The 19,689-nt window shown below is 38.6% G+C and overlaps 1 protein-coding gene across 3 annotated transcripts in view; it reads right to left on the bottom strand.

Moving 5' to 3' along the window:
- LOC138748174 (mucin-2-like) overlaps positions 1 to 19,689 on the bottom strand; it is a 96,703-nt gene that overhangs the window by 26,428 nt on the left and 50,586 nt on the right. Inside the window, exons 29-40 of one of the 3 annotated variants that reach the window (XM_069907948.1) lie at positions 19,177 to 19,230; positions 15,978 to 16,031; positions 15,040 to 15,099; positions 14,558 to 14,614; positions 13,626 to 13,682; positions 12,763 to 12,822; positions 10,047 to 10,106; positions 8,814 to 8,870; positions 7,794 to 7,853; positions 7,152 to 7,211; positions 2,689 to 2,742; positions 1,831 to 1,881 (exon numbers count right to left, since the gene is read on the bottom strand). In XM_069907948.1, the coding sequence (XP_069764049.1) occupies positions 1,831 to 1,881; positions 2,689 to 2,742; positions 7,152 to 7,211; positions 7,794 to 7,853; positions 8,814 to 8,870; positions 10,047 to 10,106; positions 12,763 to 12,822; positions 13,626 to 13,682; positions 14,558 to 14,614; positions 15,040 to 15,099; positions 15,978 to 16,031; positions 19,177 to 19,230 (684 nt within the window). The remainder of the gene's footprint in view (positions 1 to 1,830; positions 1,882 to 2,688; positions 2,743 to 7,151; positions 7,212 to 7,793; positions 7,854 to 8,813; positions 8,871 to 10,046; positions 10,107 to 12,762; positions 12,823 to 13,625; positions 13,683 to 14,557; positions 14,615 to 15,039; positions 15,100 to 15,977; positions 16,032 to 19,176; positions 19,231 to 19,689) is intronic. The other 2 variants (XM_069907950.1, XM_069907949.1) reach the window with 2 other exon arrangements.

Below are 19,689 nucleotides of genomic sequence, written 5' to 3'. Positions count from 1 at the left end.
AGATGCTTCCATTGTCCACCGCAAGTCGGTCTGGATGGCCATATGTAGAAAATATCATTCTTAAATTTGAAGTATTCAGAGTAACTCTTTCTATGCACTACAATCATAATTTTACCATTAGTGGATTTGTACAATTCATTGTATCCATGCTTTATTCAACCAGGGCAATGGATGAAGAAGAGTAGTTGAGGAATTCTTGCAATGTTCTTAAAGTTTCATTCCTACAATTTTCTCCAGTTCTTTATCAATTCTGAACTATCACACAATGTATTGGTGCTTATTTGATACAGGATATCTCTGGCCATTCATCTACTTCAGAAAGCTGATCTTGTGATGAAATAACTCTGGATCCCCAAGAAATGCATTACCATGGATGCTTGGATTTTATTTTGGACGGCATTGGAGGTCAGGATTGAATCCAGGCTGCTGAAGCTGTGATGCAGCAGGCTCAACTGTCTACACCCAAGCCGTTGCTTCATTTAAAATCACATGCTCCAACAATCACTGCCAATTAGGATTTATCACCAACATCAATTGGCCTCACCTTACCCAAACCATTTTAATAATGTTGCAAGCCTCATCAGTCACACTACATCCACAAAGCTATGCAGTGATGGCGCTGCTTGCTTCGAGCTTCCTTCAACCAGAATGTGGGTGTTGAAGTTGTGCACATTGCAAACAACCTGCCTCTTGGATTTAAAAACATCATGTCCAAATTCAAAGCATTTACAAAACAAAATTTGTGGTGGAACCATGAAAGCCATATTTTGTTACCTGCTCATTTCAGATGGAACAGATTTGTAAAAGAAATAAATCTGTGGAGACTGAAAAACCTACTGTCACTTTCATTGAAATTGTGGATGGACAACAGAAAATTTTCCTTCCAATGGAGGAAAATATTATTACTGTAATGTAAATAATTCAAAAAATATTTGGAACAAAAAACTGCATTTTATTATCACATTAAGAAAGGAAAATTTGGCCATCTGGAGATATAGATGGGGCAAAGTATACCCAACTGTCATGCACCATTTGTGTAGCTACCAGTTAATGTGGTTGTAGGCAGTATCTCTGTTGGTGAGGTTGTTCCTATACAATAGAAAAATTGACTCTGGATATAATGCATCTGTAGAAATGTCGATTCTGTATAAATGCTGATTACTTTTAAAAATAATTTACAGGATGTGGGATTAGCAATGCCAGAATTTATTTCAATCCCCAAATGTTCCAGTGTTAGAGACAGGGAACAATCAATCATGGTCCATACGGGCCACAAAATAGGTGGCAGAGAAAATACAATCTGAAAATCAATGTCCAGTTGGTTGTTCCATGGACTCTGCAACCAAGAGCCAACAGTCAAACTAGGCTGCATCAGCCCAAGATGGCTTGTTCTGCTTTAAGTCTTTCCTATGGAAAGACCACCCAAAGATTTACATGCTGCATGAACTTGCACTGATTCCACACAGATTGCATTCAGAGAGTGTGGACGCTGTCTTATAAAAGCTCACAGACTTGTAATAACTTTGAAAATTTTTTTAAAAATTTAGACATGCAGCATGGTGACAGGCCATTTCTGCCCACAAGCCTATGTGCCTAATTACACCAAATTAGCCTACACCCTCCCTTGTGTTTTGAATGGTGGGAGGTAACCAGAGCCCCTGGAAGAAACCCAGACAAAGGGAGAACGAATAAACAGGATTCTAACCCCAACCATGATTGCTGGCGCTATAACAGCGTTGCTAACTGTGCCACCCTTGACCGATCCATGACAGATCATGTGGAGTTTGAATCCAATGAGTATGTGAAGAAATGCAATGGTACAAATAATACCTGATACGTAGCTGGTGGTTGATGTTGGTATTCCTGTGAGTAATGTTGTTTCTAGAGAACAGAAAAAGATTGTCTGGTTAAGATGGCTACACAATCTGTATCCGGTTTAAGGACTTCTCAATCTGTTGCCTGCAGTCATTTACAATAATTAATGTGAGCAAATGTTGGAAATATTTTCATTATTTAGTTTCTCTTTATTCTAAACATATTCTCAAATCTAAAAGTACATATTTTTGTTAGTTTCAATTATTTTTAAAAAGATTTTTATTTTTCAAATGTTTCTAGGTATTGTATACATTAAAATGTGATACTTTTGACATTTTGGGCAAAATGTAAAACTGACAGATCGATTGACATTAGCAGTTAGCACAATATAAGTCAACACAACAAGAACAAGGGCTGAAGGGCTCATACTGTGTTGTACATAAAGCTTAATTATGTTATTGACCATAATTAATTTTCAAATATAAGATCATAATATTTAGGACAGGTCCACCATCACTCGATGCATTGTGACGTCACCAGCAGAAGGTAGAACAGTCCTAACCCCAGGAATGGCTCCTTGCAAGTGTGAAAGCATTCAGTGTCCCAGTTAGGAGTGGTCAAGTGTGAAAAGCCAAATTCCCATTCCTATCCCAGGACATTTTAGTGCAAGTGTGAAAGGGGCTAGAACAAAATATAAATCCTATCAAAATTCCTCATAATTTTCAACAGAAATTCCACAGCTACAATCTTTTTAAAAGCAAACAATCGGATCGGCAATCTGAGAAAATTTACTTTGTTGCTTTCTGAATGGCACATCCAGAGTCTTTGAGCAAACAATCTTGGTGCAAAGATAAATTGCTGTCAATCGCTTACCTGTTGGGTAGCTGGTGGTCAAAGTTGTTGCCGATACCTCTGTTGATGTTGTTTCTAATAGAGCAGAAAATAGGTCTGTAATGCGCAGGGAAAGAACCAAAGATTTGTTGATCCAAACCAAGGCTTTTATTAACTAAAAGACTGGAGCGTATCACAAGTAGGTCGACCAGTCCAGAATGACCTGGTCTGGCTAAGAGCAATCCTTGAAGACCTGCCAGTAGGTGTGGCTACGCTCTCAGCCAATCACAGTCATCCTACACTACAATCTGTACATATACACATTGGTGATAGAATCTGTACTATCACAAGGACACAGCAGATTATAATGACATTATGATATTGTATTGAGCTTAACTTCTAACTTTTCGTATTCAGCTTGTTGGTGTCACAAGCAATGTTGGTATTTGTGGTTATTCCCCCAAATGTCCTTTCATTAAAGAGACAAGGGCTAAATCTTCCAGGCCTAACACTTGACACCAATGACATGCTACCTTTTAATCACAAAAACCACAGTATTAAGAATACTTCTGCTCTCATCTGAATTTTGTAACAGAGGCCAATATTAAGAGTCAGCTGCAGTACCCCAACCTATGCAGCTCTGCTTAAAGTAGGACAACATTTAGGCTGTGACATTGGAGGGTGGGTCTGCAGAAATGACACTGATTTAAGAAATTAGAGCCTTTCACTGGTGGCAGAAAGGTTTTGTTCCTCACAAAACATCTATATTGTGATTTATGACACCAAATCCAAATTTCCATTATATCCCATGTTATAAATGGAGATGCGTTCCTACAAATTGTTTCTTATTGCCTTATCGGTTTCTAAAGCAATGAGAGAATAAAACCCTGGTTGAGACTGCCATCCATATTGCCCAGAATAAATGCATATGCATAATACCAGCCTCAGTCATTGCTCAATTAACCACATCTCTGACACACGCTCTCAATCAGAATCAACAGCTGTATTGGTGCCACAAACTTCACGTCTCACAGTTTCCTCACACAGTTTGTCATTCTAGGAGTATGTACATTTAAAGGTTTATGATTGGACCAACATGTGAAACTTTACTGTTAAATTTTAAGGACATTTCTAATGATGATTGTGATATTTCTTTTATTGTAATAAATAAACTTGGCTTCTTTTAAAATAGCTACACTTTTATTAGCTATAGAAATCATTCACGATCGTGTGGAGGCATCCAACTGAAGCTACAACAAACTAGTCTCTGACTCCCTCTAATGGTCAAGAGGATCACTAGCACTCAATTACTACATCCCATTTCCTTGAGATGTTTAACAACTTTACATGCCAATACAGTATTCATTTCAATTTAAAGTTCAACACAAATGTAAACATAACATCAGCAGCACAAACATTTTAAGTGTGCAGTTTTTCTTTTAGAGATTCAGTCTGTCAGGTGATTTGATAACACGTATGGATCTTAACACATGTTCTTGTGTCAGCGCTGCTGGTCCATAACTCTCTAACACTGGTGGTGTTTCCTCTGTTGCTGTGCAGGCTTGATCTGCATTTTTGCGTTCCTACAGTGCCTTGCATTTTCAGCAGGCTCTTTCAATTCCTTTTCAGAGGACTCCAAAACTTAGCAGCAATAGAAATTCACCAAGACAATGGTTACTTAAACAAAGTTGCTTTTAATTTTCTTTAAACATAATAAGATCAAACCTTATTACTATTAACTTAACATAATCTAACTTAACTCCTGTAGAGCGCATCAAAAGAATCAAAGGCTTGTTGATCGAATCCAAGGCTTTTATTAACTAGAAGACTGGAGCGTATCATATGTAGGTTGACCAGTCCAGAATGACCTGGTCTGGCAAGGAGCAACCCTTTAGGCGTGGCTACACTCTCAGCCAATCACAGTCATCCTACACTACAATCTGTACATATACACATTAGTGATAGAAGGGAGTTGTGATAGTACAAATTCTAATTCTAAATGCACATGTATGTAATGTGTATATGTTCAGGAAAGTTCTTTGTTTCTCCAAGTTCACCGGTATCAGGCAATTCTTGTACTGTGTACAGAATTTAACATTTATGAATCATCACCAGGCTTTGGTGAATGTTAAATGGTTACCACTCGGGAAGGCTCTTGTTGGTTTGAGAGAAATTTGTTGCTCGTTGGACACATACAAACTGATTTCCTCCAATCAGTCACTTCACCGTCTTGCCGAAGAAACTTGCCCCATCATGGGTTTTCCAAAAGATAACCTCTTCCACGTTACCACAGAGTTTCTTTTGTTTCCCTTATTTCAGGAGAAAGATTCTAGTCAGCCATTTCCTCTTGTAAGGACTATAAGGTTTCGAACAGATCAACTCGGAACTCACAACCAGTCTTCAAAATGGGGTCTTTCAACAAGCCTGCCAACTTGCTATTTTGTCGCCTCAACTGCTACTGTAGAACTGACTTCCCTCTCCCCAAGAAAAGAATCCTGTTTCTTTTTTCCTCTCTCTGCTTGTAAAAACCAAATGATCTCTCCCAAGGCTCCAAACCCAATCTTTGAATGATCTTATCAGTACTTGAGCCTGGATTCTGTTCCATTTGTACCTCCTTTAGAAGTTCTTTCTAAAGCAGTTCCATTGTCTCTGCAAAATCAACCGGAGTCTCAACGTCTAGCTTCAGCAAAGTTCTTGCATTTTAAATAAGATGTCTTTTTTGAAGTGTTACTCTGTGAAGTGACCCACTAAACCATTACAATCTATCTCTTTTCAAGACCTATTTATCCATAGCCATGCTAATATAACCTGTAACAATTCTCTGTTCTGACAGTGTATGATCTTGGATTTACTTCCTCCTTTTTGTTCCAAGTGTTGGAATTACTGAGTCTCACTGTGTCATGTTGTGCCAGACTCTAAGCTTCTTGCTGACTTGTCATAGTTTGCTCTTTGCCTCCATTGCAGACACCTTTGTATCTGTTCAACTGCAGGGCCTCTAAACCTTCATCGTGCAGCATTGGAATGGGACACAACTAAGCTATTTATCATTACCCCTAAGATGACAACTCCTCCCTCAACACAATCCTCAGGTGGAATCTTTGGCTGGGAACTGACACTCAAAATCTCACAGTGACTCTGACTTGACACACACTACTGACATTGCTAGCCTAGTGAAGACTCTTGATCCTTGTTTCCTCAAACCTGTTCATAATGAGGGTTAAACCCCTCATCCATTTGAATAGCACGTACCATCAATCACCCATAATCAGTCTCCATGTCAGTATCTGCTCTCTAACTGCAGTACACTTGGGCTTTGTCTTGGGTGATGATCATTATTAGTGTGCCCATTCATGAAATAGCTAATAACACAACATTGACCTGTGACAGAGTATTTAGAGGTGGTTTGGGAGGAATTGATAGAGTAGGTTGCACACAAACATTTTAAAACAGAATCTTTGCAGAATGCTTCTTGCAGAATGCTTCTTGCAGAAAGCAACTAGGCTGCAGAACACAGTTTGCCTAGGAGAGCATATGAACTTTGCAGGCAGGCAGAGAACAGTTTTGCCCTCAGAGAGGGAGGGTGTGAAAGAGAGAGGAGAGACACATAAATCAGTTCTGGGGGTCACGCTGGCAAACTTTGGAAGGCTGTCTGGTCAAAGGAGAAGACTGGCAGCGTGAAAGGTGACCTGAAAGAAAGAAGTTCATCTGGAGAACTCTGAAGGGGTCAAGTTTCACCAGCAAGACTGGTTGAGAAGGAATCAGTTGTGGATGTCCTGGAAAAGGAATCTCTCCGAAAATCAGCAAGTACCCTCCTGAGTAGTAACCATTTGCCTGTTAAACACCAAAGAACTTAGTTAATACTAACTTCTGTGCACAGTACAAGAATTGCCTGCTACCAATGAGATTGGACTGTGATCCAAAGAAATTTTCTAATCTTAAATATACATGACACACACCTGGGCTTAGTATTAAAAGGGGGATTAAGTAGGTTAAGTAATAAGATAAAGTTTAATTCTGTTTTCTCATTCAATTATAGTTAAAAACTACTTTTGTTTAAGTAACTCTGTATGTGGTGCTTGTTTTTGGAGTCCTCTGGACTCCGTAACAGACCAGATTAAACAGCTCACTATTTGAGGTCTTGACTATCAATTAGCTTGATATGTAAAAACTTTGTTCAAAAAAAGTTAATAGAAGCAAACCCCTTCCTATTTGGAGGCACATATCATTTATGTGTTTGTAAGTGTTCACATGATTCATGATGTAATTTACCAACTTTTGTCAAACTTTTGTGAAACATATTATTGAAATATAATTCTCAAAGTTCCCCATGATTTATAAAACAAAATCCAGGTATTTTTCTGAAATGTACTTTACAAAGGAATGTCTGAGACCGATAAGTAACCGTGAGCATCAACTGCCCTTTCAAAATGGCACAATTTCAGAGATAGAAGACAAAATCCTCAAGCAAATAAACTTGCTGCAAGGTTTAAACTGATGTCACCTACCTGCTGGGTAGCTGCTGGTTGATGTAGGTGTGGTGATTATCTCTGTCACTGAAGTTATTTCTGTAGATCGGGTATAAAATTAATCAGTCTCCTATTCAGCATATTAAGCTTCTGAGAGACTTATTGAGATTAAAGTCCTTGGATTGTTCAGATGTCCCCACCCCTTATCAAGAGGAACAGGGAGAAAGAGATTCAACCTGAAATGTTCATTTCTCTCCAAGGATGCTACCTCACCTCATGTGTCCATCCAGCTGAAAGCACAAAATTTATTCTCAAAGGGTGGTGATGGCAGGAGTTCTCTACGTAAAGCGAGTTCTGGAAACTACTGAAGACTAGCACAATATGGCGACAAATGAACTCCAAGGTATTTGGATGTTGTGCTGAGGTTTCAATGAGAAGAAATGCCTTCTCTTCTCAGGTGAGGAAGGATTGCATATCATAGGAGAGCTGGAGGTAAACCCGAACAGCAATGCCAGCCACGTCAACAAAGTATTTAAGTGTGGCTGCACTTAACGTGATTACACACAAAGGGCATTTTCTTTAGTACCCATAGACATTCGCATTGACAAATAAATGACAGATCATGTAGAGTTTGAATCTAATGTTTACACTGAGACATTCACAGTATAAGGTTCTACTTACCTGTTATGTAGCTGGTAGTTGATGAAGTTGTTGTTGGTAACTCTGGAGATGATGTAGTTTCTAGAAAAGAGAAACAAATATTAGTTAAGTTGATATACAAACTGTATCAGGCTTCAGCTCTCATCATTCCATTGCCTGGTCAATAAACAACAAATGACACCAAGATTTTGTGGAGAATTGTCAGAAACAAATTGTTATTTAATACACAAACTAATAAAAAATCAGCAGGTCATGCAACAGTAATTCTAGCAAAGATATATAACCAACATTTCGGGTCTGATCTCTTTGTAAAGGGAAAAATATAATAAGATTTTTGCAATTTAAGTTTAAATTTTAATATATTCTATATTTATTAATCTATTATAATAAAAAAGAATCATTCTTTTAACAGTTGAATAAAAGTGTGTGGGTGACTGATGGCTGTTTTGAAGTTATTTCAGTAGTTTACTTGCGCTGTCCAACCAACACACACACACACTCACGCAGACATGTGGAGATCCATAAAGATAAGCACACACATGACCAGAAACGGACAGACAAGTACACACGCACGAACAAAGGCAGTCGCACACACTGAGTTCAGCTCATTCCAGTTACGACTAAACTGAAATACAAAATGCTTGAATGATCATCAAGGGGAGGGCTACATGGCTGGAGTTCTCCAAGGTAAGGCAGTCCTGGAAATTAGTGAAGAGGGGCACAATAAGGGACAAACGTGGTTCAAATTATTTAAATCTTAGGATGAGTTCAATTGAGAACGTTTATCCTCATGAGTCAGGAGGGCATGTATATCATTGGAAGGCTGCAGGTAAACATGATGGACAATGTGAGTCCTGTGGCTCCAAGGATTTATCTTCAGAAGAACTTGCATGGATTTCACATGTGCTGCATTCAGTGGGTTGTTCACACAATCTTGAGCGAACTCATGGCGGTTGTTCACAAAGCAAAATGAATGGCAGACGATTGGAGTGATAATTTAATTCATATGAGAAGTTATACGACTTGCAAAATGTTAATTACCTGGTATGTAGTTGGTGGTTGATAAAGTAGTAGGTATCTCCGTCGGTAATGTTGGTTCTAGAAAACAGAAAAATGGTTAAACTGGATGCAGAATCTAAAGAAGGTTTAAGGATCTATCATTCTGTTGCCTATGGTCAATTACAATAATTAATGGCCAATAATTTAGGGGGAAATGTTGGGAAAGCTTTTGTTACTTTGATTCCCTTTTTTCCTAACAACGCTTTTAAAACTAAAAACATTATTTGAAAATGTTTGGTAGTTCCAATTATTTTAAGACAGAATTTGTTTTTCCAAGTGATTCTGCCATATGATGGACATAAAATCATTCTGTTCAAGTAAAGTGTGAAGCTGGCTGGCAAGACCTTTTTGAATTTATTCTGAATGCTTTCATTTCCCTATCCCAGTTGAAAACACCGACACACCCACACACCCCCACACCCACACCCACACACCCCCACAAAAGATTGTTAACTAAACAACTAGAGAAAATAATTTGTGATGGAATCAAAGTTCTATTTTGTGACTTGTTCAATGACAGAGTGTGCAGAATTTAAAACCAGTACATTTGTGGAGATCGTGTCTGTGCTCGGTATATAAAGCTGGCAATGATTAGTGCTTGTTGACAGAATCGCTGCTGGAAATATCAATTGTCTATAGCATAAGCACATTTAACACCATGACACAGCTCCCTGGTTAGAAACCAAAGTCTTGTGTTTGTAAACTTGATGCAGTGTATAAAGTGATGTGATATATCAGTTGTGTAGTTGTTGGTTGATGTAGGTGCAGTCAGTATGACCGTCACTGATGTTGTTTCTAAAAAGCAGGAATAAAATAAGTACATTGAGGACCTCTGAGTCGGTGTTGAGTTTAAGGACCATAGAGTTGTATCAGATGTCTTCTCCCACTATCGAAATGCACGGGGAGAATGAAATGCAATCATCTCAAGCCGATCAGTATAAAGGGTCCCGACTTGAGACAGGGAATGTTCATTTCTCACCTTGAATGCTGATTACCTTCTGAATCCCTCCAGCTAAAAGCACAAACATTCTCCTCAAAGGGAACGTGCACTATGGCTGGACTTCTCAACGCGAGGGCATTCTTGCAAATCAGTATCGTTGTGCACACCATCTTATGGCAACCCACATGTTTTGACATTGACGAATCATGACGGATCATATTAGAGTTGATTCTAATGTTTAAGTGGAGGCATTTTCAGTGCAAGCTTCTACTTACCTGTTATGTAGCTGGTGGTGGATGAAGTTGTTGTTGGTATCTCTGGAGATGGTGTAGTTTCTAGAAAAGAGAAACAAATATTAGTTAAGTTGATATACAATCTGTATCAGGCTTAAGCTCTCATCATTCCATTGCCTGAAGTCATTTACAACAAATGATACCAAGATTTTAAGGAGAAATGTCAGAAGCAATTTGTTTTTTTAATGCACAAACTCAGCAGGTCATTCAACAGTATTGCTGGCAAAGATACTTAAACGACATTTTCGGTCTCATCGCTTTGTAAAGGCAAAAGTGAAATATTTAGTTTTATTTTCTTTCACAATTTAAGTTTTAAATTTTAAAAGTTTCTTCTAAATTTATTAGTCTATATAATTGTCAGATTTACATAATTTTTTGTAATATTGTTGAAATTTTTCATTATCTTTTTGATTTTGTAATTGTGTCATTTTTCCTTTTTATCGTATTTATTTCTCTCACTGATTCTTCAATCTTCAGTTGCCCTCATTATAATTTATGCACTCTTTCTCTCAATTCACAGTATTTCTGTTTTGTACTTAACATAGTCTTTTCTATTCTATATGTTTGTAAGGTGTTGTATTGGATTTTCTTATTTTCCAGTGATCTATATTTGCCTTTATTCCTATCCTTTGATATTCTTTTTATAATTTCTCTATTTCCATCTCCAATTTATTTATTTCTACATCAAATTGTCTTTCAATCTTTTCTGTATATGAAATAATTTGTCCTCTCAAATATGCCTTTAACGTATCCCATATTAAAAAGCTATTGTACGTTGATCCGAAATTAGTTTCACAAAGAAGTTCAACCTTTGTCATATAAATTATTTAAAATCCTTCCTTTTTGATAACATCATATTTAATCATCATCTGTATTTATTTTCCTGCTTCTCCACTAATTGTATTACCAAGATTAGCAGCGAGAGATCTGAGTGCAGCCTAGGAAGTATTCAGTTTTTACTACTCAATCTTTCAGACTCAATGATAGCAAAAATAGATATATTCTGCTACATTAGTCATAATATTTTGAATATAATTAATAATCTCTCTCCTCAGATTTAGACTGCCTCCATACATCCATCGTTTAAATATTTCATATATCAGAGAGTTAATGTAGCTGACTTGGCTCGTTGCCGTTTTTGCCAAATTATCTAGGATTGGATCCAAACAAAACTCAATCAATATATTTTTCCTTCCCTCTAGTTTTTTTAAATATGTCCTTCATAAAGACCTCGTCATCATAATTTGGGGAATAAATATTCATTAACGTCCATGATTCTGAGTAAAGTTTGCCATTTACCATTACATATCTACCCATTTGATCCATGGAGACATTTTCTACAGAGATTGGGACATAGTTATTAATCAAAATTTCCACGCCCGCTGCTTTCGAATTGAATGAGGAAGAGAAGACCTGCCCCCACCCCATCACCATCGCTTCAATTTGTCGTGTTCCACTTGAGGGATCCAAGTCTCGAAGAATTTCACAGCATCTCTGCCTTCTGCACCTTCTCTCAGGCCAACAATTTGCACATTTTTCCTCTGATTGAAGTTCTCCATATAATCCAATTTGTCCAAAAGAAGCTGCTTATCTATCACCCATTGTTCAGTTTGTTTCTTTAGTTCTTCGATTTGTTTATTGTGTTTGCCAAGATCTTTCTTGGCTCTGCCCACTCTTTCATTTAGATCATTAATAGCTTCACCCACATCTCTTACTGTAGTGGTAAGCTCTTTAATGGCATTCTCCACACTTGTAACATGTTTACTCAGACCTCCAAACTCTTGCAGCAGAGTTTCAAAGTCTGGTGTTTGTTGAGAGAAGGAGGCATCTCCACCCGCACTCTGTCAAGGCGACTGGCGAGGCTTCAGTTTTTTCCAATCACGAATTTTGGCTTCTTCCCGTGGGATCATCTAGTCATTCTTCAATATTAATCTTTAAAAGATGTATCCACACTTTTTTAGTTCAAAATGTTTCGTTAAAACCACTTTTAGGTTGTCTTTTAGAGAATTTTCTCAGAGAGCTCAGAGATACACGTCTGCTCAGCCACCCAGCATGGCCTTCCTTCCATGAATTTTGACAAAATTTCCTCTCATCAAGTATATGATGTTAAATAAACAAAATGACAATTTAAAATCAATATACAAAGGAGAAAATAGGAGAAGGACATCACATGCTGCATTGTGGGCTTGGAAAGGGAAAACCATTGCTTCTCTTCCTGCTGCTTGCCCATAGAGCTAACTTCTCACACTAATTCTGAAGTTGGGTACATCCTTAATTTCTTTGCTGTCTTCCTTCATAATTCCTAGAGATGATCCTATCATCCTTCAAGAATAACAAAACGTAGTATTATTTTCACATTTGATGGCATGTCTATGCATGTCGGAGATGTTTCATATAATCATGAAAACACAGCTTTCATGAGTACACAGTAGATATGAAGCTAGTTTGACATTACTGTAACGGATTTGAATTGGGCTTCTCCTTTGAGAGGACAGGGTACATCTGTCCCCGTCCGCAATGCAGTGATCAAAGAGAGGGGCAAAGCCTGTGGTTGTGGGTCAGGATAAAATTTTAAGCCTTGAAACTTCCTGTCATTATTTAGAAGGTACGTCCAAGACAGTTTGCATCAGCTGTCTATGAAGCCGAAACAAAATCCTCTTGCCAGTAAACTTGCTGCAAAGTATTTGCTGTTACTTACCAGTAGTGTAGCTGCTGGTTGATATAGGTGCAGTTAGTATCTCTGTCACTGATGTTGTTTCTGTAGATCCAGGATAAAATCAGTCAGTCAGCTTTACTTCTCATTAACTTTCTCAGAGTCAGTATTGAGTTATAATACCTTGAAATTGAATCAGATGTTCACCACCCACTATCAAAATTCTTTGGGCAAGGGTGATGCAAACAGCCAAAGCATATCATTAAAAAGGATCCCAACCTGAAACCTTAACATAACAATTACAGCACGGAAACAGGCCATTAGGCCCTTCTAGTCCGCACCGAACCAAACACCCCTTTCTAATCCCACCTCCCTGCACAATGCCCATAACCCTCCATCTTCCTCTCATCCATATACCTGTCCAACCTTTTCTTAAATAATACAATTGACTCCGCCGCCACTATTTCTCCCGTAAGATCACACAGCTACCACTCTCTGAGTAAAGAAGTTCCCCCTCATGTTAACTATCCATTTCTCCATGGATGATGCCTCACCTCCTGAAACCCTCCTTCTAAAATCACAAATGTTCTTCTCAAAGGGGAGGTGTAGTATGCAGGCAGTCTTGGAAATTCGTGAAACTGACTCCACATGTATTCCAAGGTCTTGTGATGCTGCACTGAGGTTTAAATGAGAAGAAATATATTGTCTTCTCAGGCCAGGAAGGCTTGCATATTATTGGAGAGCTGGAGTTATGTTGTTCTAAGAATTTATGTTTGCTTGCTCCTTCACTGATTCCACACACCCTGCATTTAGTAAGTTTTGCAAACCATCTTATGAGAACCCACAGACATGACAGATCATGCAGAGTTTGAATCTAAAGTGTACATTGCGTCAAAGTATCTACTTACCTGTCGTGTATCTGGCAGTCGATGAAGTTGTTTGTATCTCTGAAGATGATGTTGTTTCTAGAAAAAAAACAAATTAAGAGGTTAAACTATTTTATCATCTGTATCAGGCTTAAGGTCTCATGATCCTATGGTCTTTTAAAATAATTGATTCCCAGGTGTTGTGGGGAAATGACAGAAAAACTTATTTCATGCACAAAATTGCTGTAGAACCTCAGCAAGTCACGCAGTGGTGTTTATAACAAAAGTGCAAAACCAAAATTTTGGGTCTAAGCCCTTTGTCAAAGTAAAAAATAAAATTAGTTTTATTTTTTCTCACAAATTTTTCAATTTAAAAATAATATTCAAAATGTATTAATACTCAGAATCATTCTTTAGAAAATTTATGCAAAGTGAGTTGGCTGACAGTGGTTTTCAAGTTAGTTTGGGTACTTTGGTTGTCCTGTCCCAACATAGGCACGGACACGCACTTACATACACAGACAAATTCACCTCATTCCACTTGCGGCTAAACTACAATGAGTAATGCTTGAATGCTCTTCAAGGGGAAGGGTGCAATGGATGGAGTTCTCAAAGTGAAGGTCGTCTTGGAAATTAGTGAAGAGTGGCAGAACAATGGATAAATATGCTCCAAGTTATTTGGAAATTGGGGTAAGGTTCACTTAAGAAGAGATAATATAGTTTCCCAGGTCAGGAGGGCTTGCATATTAGTGGAAGGCTGGAGGTAACTATGGCAGGTAATGCCATCATGTGGCTCCAAGGATTTATCTGCAGCACACACTTTAATGGATTCCATACGTACTGCATTCAGTGGGTGGTGCACACCATCTTGTGAGAAATCTGTGTCTATTTGAACATTGAAAAATCCATGACAGATCCTTGGAGTTAGAACCAATGTCTATGTGGAGATAGACATGGTGCAAATTGATAATTACCTGGTATGAAGTTGATGGTTGATGAAGTTGTTGGCATCTCTGTGGGTAATGTTGTTTCTGCAGAACAGAAAATGGTTAAACTGGATATGCAATCTGTATCAGGTTTAAGAACTTGTAATCTATTGCCTACTATCAATTACAATTAATAATAAATAACATGGGGATAAATGTACTCCAAGCTATTTGGATGTTGTGCTAAGGTTTAAATGAGAAGAGATAATGTTGTCTTCTCAGGCCAGGAAGGCTTGCATATCATTGGAGAGCAGGAGGTAATCCTGGAGGGAAATGACAGTCATGTCACTCCAAGGATTTATGTGCTGCCTGCTCTTTCATTAATTCCATACACCTTGCATTCAGTAAGTAGTGCACACCATCTTATAAGAACCCACAAGTATTGATGTTGACAAATTCATGACAGATCTTATAGCATTCTAATCCAAAGTTTACGTGGCAGACTTTCGCAGTACAAGATATCGACTTACCTGTTATGTAGCTAGTAGTTGATGAAGTTGTTGTTGGTATCTCTGGAGATGTTGTTGTTTCTGGAGAAGAGAAACAAATGACTGTGTTTACATTGGTTAAACTGATGTACAATCTCTATCAGGGCTTGAGGTCTCATCATTCCATTGCCTGCAGTCATTTACAAAAATTCATACCCATATTTTGTGGTGAAATATGAGGAAAAAAAATTGTTATAAATACACAAAATTGCTCGGGAACCTCAGCTGATCATGTAGCAAAGGCACATAACCAACGTTTCAGGTCTGAGCCCTTCTTTGAGGTTAAAAAAAAATTTCATTTTTTTCCTCACAAGGTTCTCAATTTAAAAATAATTTCCCAAATGTATTAATGCTTTATGATGATACTCACAAAGATTCGTCCTTTTGACAATTCAGGCAAAGTGCTTAGCTGGTTGACAGGGGTTTTCAAGTTATTTTAGGTCATTTGGTTGGCCTGTCCAAACACATGCACAGACACTCACTGAATTAAGATCATCCCAGTTTTAGCTAAACTACACTGCTTAATGCATGAATGCTATTAAGTGCAGAGGCACAATGGCTGGGGTTGTCCAAGTGAAGGCAGTCCTGGAAATTAGTGAAGAGTAGCACAACAGGGGAATAAATGTAGTCCAAATTATTTGGATTTTGTGATGATTTTTCAAATGAGATAGTTTATTCTCACGTCAGAAAAGCTTGCATATTATTGGAAGGCTGGAGGTAGCCATCTTGGGAAATGCTACTCTTGTGGCTCCAAGGATTTACCTGCCGAATGTCCTTATATGGATTTCGAACACACTGCATTCTATGGGTTTTGCACGCCAATTTGTGAGAACACATAGACTTGCTATAGCATTTAAAAAGGAATGACAGATCATTGGAGTGCCTATGTGGAGATACACGTGGCGCAAGATGATATTTACCTGCTATGTAGGTAGTGGTTGATAAAGTTGTGGACATCTCTGGGGGTAATGTTTCTACAGAACAGAAAATGGTTAAACTGGCTCTACAAACTGTATGAGGTTAAAGGACATATTATAACCTACAATCAATTACAAGAATTAATATTCAAAGCAGGTAGGTGCCTGAATAAAACGGTGGGGGGGGGGGGAAGAGAGTAGAGGAGATGAGAGAGGAAGGGGCAGGGGGGAGGATTACAAGCCAACAAGTAAGAAGCTATAGGTGAATATACTGTGAGTGGAAAGGTAGAAGTGAAAAAAAACTGAATAAAGGGAGGGGTCAACTCTTCGAATGGAGAGGGAAGGGGTGGGAAAGCTGGAGGAAAGGTAACAGAGGGGTAGGGAAAGAGAGAGATGTTTAATGGAAATTGATGTTAATGCCATCTGTTTGGAAAATGGCCAGACAGAATATTAAGTGATTTGCGGGTGGCCTTGGTTTAGCAGCGCATAAGGCCCTGATTAAACATGTCGGTATGGGAGTAGGGAATGCAATTAAAATGTTTGGCCCCTGGAAGTTCCCGGTTATTGCCACAGACAGAGCAGATGTGCTCAATGAAGCGATCTCACAGTCTGTGACCAGTCTCTCCACTCTAGAGGAGGCCACAATGGGAGCACCAGATGCAGTAGATGACCCCTGCAGATTCACAAGTGAAGTGTTGCTTCACTCAGAAGAATGGTTTGGGGCCCTGAATGGTGATGAGGGAAGAAATGCATGTGCAGCATTTCTTGTGGACATGGGTAGATACCGAGGGGTCAATTGGTGGGAAGGAATGAGCAGACAAGGGAGTCCCAGAGGGAGCTATCCCTGTAGAAAACAGAGGGGAGAAGAGAGGAAGATGTGTCTGGTGGTGGAATCATGTTGTAGATGGCGGAAATTGCGAAAGATAATATGTTGGATTCAGAGGCTGGTTGGGGTAATAGGTGAGGATAAAGGGAATCCTGTACTTGTTGCTTTTTGGGGCAGAGGAGGCCAGGGCAGATGTGGAGAAAATAGAGAAGATGTGGTTGAGGACTGAGTTGATGGCAGTAGAGGGGAAGAGACAATTTTTGAAGGGGATATTTCAGATGTTTTGGCATGGAAGAACTTATTCTGAGAGCAGATGTGAAGGAGACAGAGGAATTGAAAAAAAGAATAGAATCCTTACAAGGGACAGTGTGAAAAGGTGTGGTCAAGGTAACTGAAAGTTGGTAGATTTACAGAGTGCATCTGCAAAGAGATAGTCTTCTGAGATGGAAAAAGCAAAATAATGAAAGGGGAGAATGTTGCCAAAAATATTCCAAGTGAATTTGAGATTGGGATGAAAATTAGTAGTCAAGTGGATAAATTTGACTAGATCATCATGGGTGCAGGAGCCTGCACCAATGAGGTCGTCACTGTTGTGGAGGAAGAGTTGTGGAGCCTTGGCTGTGTTGGCTTATAGCATGGATTGCTCCACATAGCCAAAAAAAAATGCAGTCATAATTGGGATCCATGTGGGCACCATGGCAACCCCTTTGGCTTGGAGAATCTGGGATAAGCTAAAGGAGAAGTTATTGAGGGTGACAAAATATTCTGTCAGGAGCAGGAGGATAAGTGGTGGGGGATTGATTGGGTCTGTAAATGAGAAAGAAACAAAGGGCTATGAGACCTTCACTATTTGGGAGGGGGGTGTAGAGGTGTATAGATATTGGATATCTATGGTGAAAATGAAGTGGTAGTGTCCAGGAAAGTGATGCAGTGCATGTGAGGTATCAAAGATGTAGGTAGGAAAGGAATGGACCAGGTGGAAACCAATTGGAGTTGATATAAATTGAGACCAGTTCAGTAGGGCAGGAGCACATGGGAAACAATGGGTCTTCTGGGACAAATGGGTTTGTAGATCTTAGGTTGGAGATAGAACTGGACAGTGCAGGATTGGGAAACAATGAGGTTAGAGGCTGGGGGAGGGAGATGACCAGAAGTGATGAGTTCAGTGATGGTGCATGAAAGGGTTGCTAGTTGTTTTGAGAGATTTTAGTTTTAAGCACAAATAATGAGGCTTGTATTCAATACTAGAGATGATCCATATCCTTACTTAAGGAGCAATTTGGGCTTCAATAGGAGCTTGTGACATGAAGTTTTTTTAATATCAGAAAGATGAGCCATGCCACTAATGATGTGACAGATGTATTGTCCCAATTCACCTCTGGAATATCAGAGTTACACCCATCTGCTATCAATGGAGGAACTTCAGATCCTCATGGGACTGGAGATTGATACAAATAATGCTTTCTATTCTTTGCTGGGAACATTAATCAGTTTGATGAAACTGTGACTTCAGGGACAAAAAAAAAGCTGAAAAGTACTATCAAAAAGCATCTGTGGAACGATAAACTGGTTCAGAGCAAAGGGAAAATGCCTTCCTCAGAAATGTTACATCAGAAACATTAACTTCTGAATGTATCAATCTCCAGTCCCATGAGGATCTGAAGTTCCTCCATTGATAGCAGATGGGTGTAACTCTGATATTCCAGAGGTGAATTGGGACAATACATCTGTCACATCATTTAGTGGCATGGCTCATCTTTCTGATATTCAAAAAACTTCATGTCACAAGCTCCTATTGAAGCCCAAATGCAAGATGGAAGGATTGCTCCTTTGTACTTCTGTCCCAGCAGATTTTATGGGTCAGGCTATCCAAAGTAGCTGGAACCCCTTGTCTGTGATAATTTGCATGTTGACACAGCAACACATTTGATCAAACAAAATGTGTTGATTCTCCTTGTTAGAATTGCATTTCCCAAACATTTGATTCTCATTATAAGCTCTTTCTTGTCTCTTACTGACAAGCCTCAGACTTGATTGTAAATGAAATTCAGTCATGTGTAAGAATGGACATAAATTTCAAAGAGTAAAGGAATTTTTGTATTAAAAAAAATGTTTGATAAAGAGCACATGTATAGGTCACGCCAATTATAAGGGCACTGTCTCACTGCACTACTGGAAAAGAGAGCAATGCTGTTAATAGTGGGGGAATCTCAGATTATCATGGGACTGGAGAATGAAAGAGTACCATAAGTATCATAAAACATGACATGAGTCTATTCAAACCATTTTGTTTATCTTTTAAAACTGCACAAGATGAAACTATTTAAAACTGCACAAGATGAAACTATTTAAAACTGCACAATATGAAACTATTACCTCTATTGGTTGTACTTGATGTTTCCTGAATGGCTTCAGTAGTTGTAGTTAATGCTGATTGGGGAAAAAAATGTATGATAAAGAAATTACAATACTCAGCTTTCAATCATTATGATATAAAATGAATAGTATTTTTGAAGATAACTTTCACTATTTACATTAATAGCCATGTGAAAGTCAAAAAATTCATCATCTTTTGAAAGCAGATCCCCATAACACTCCCCACAAGACACTGTGGTGACGGTGTCTTTGACTCTATTTCAACAGAACAAAGAAGGGATGTGGACAGATGGTGTGTCTGTTATAATTTTAAGGGGATTAATCCAAGATTTTCATTGTTTATTCCTGAGCCTTGTTATTCAGAATATCTTCTGGACACATTTTTTTGGATTTTACAGAATTGGTGTGGATCTGCTGTCCTGGCATTAACTCCAGGTACAGTATATCCTAGATTGGGCCTGAATGTGGTGAGCTCATCCTGGTGGCGTGTGCTTCTGTGGTGACTTGGAATGA

This window comes from Narcine bancroftii, chromosome 13, assembly GCF_036971445.1.
Source record: "Narcine bancroftii isolate sNarBan1 chromosome 13, sNarBan1.hap1, whole genome shotgun sequence".
Taxonomy (NCBI): domain Eukaryota; kingdom Metazoa; phylum Chordata; class Chondrichthyes; order Torpediniformes; family Narcinidae; genus Narcine; species Narcine bancroftii.
This window is presented reverse-complemented; position numbering and strand designations above follow the sequence as displayed.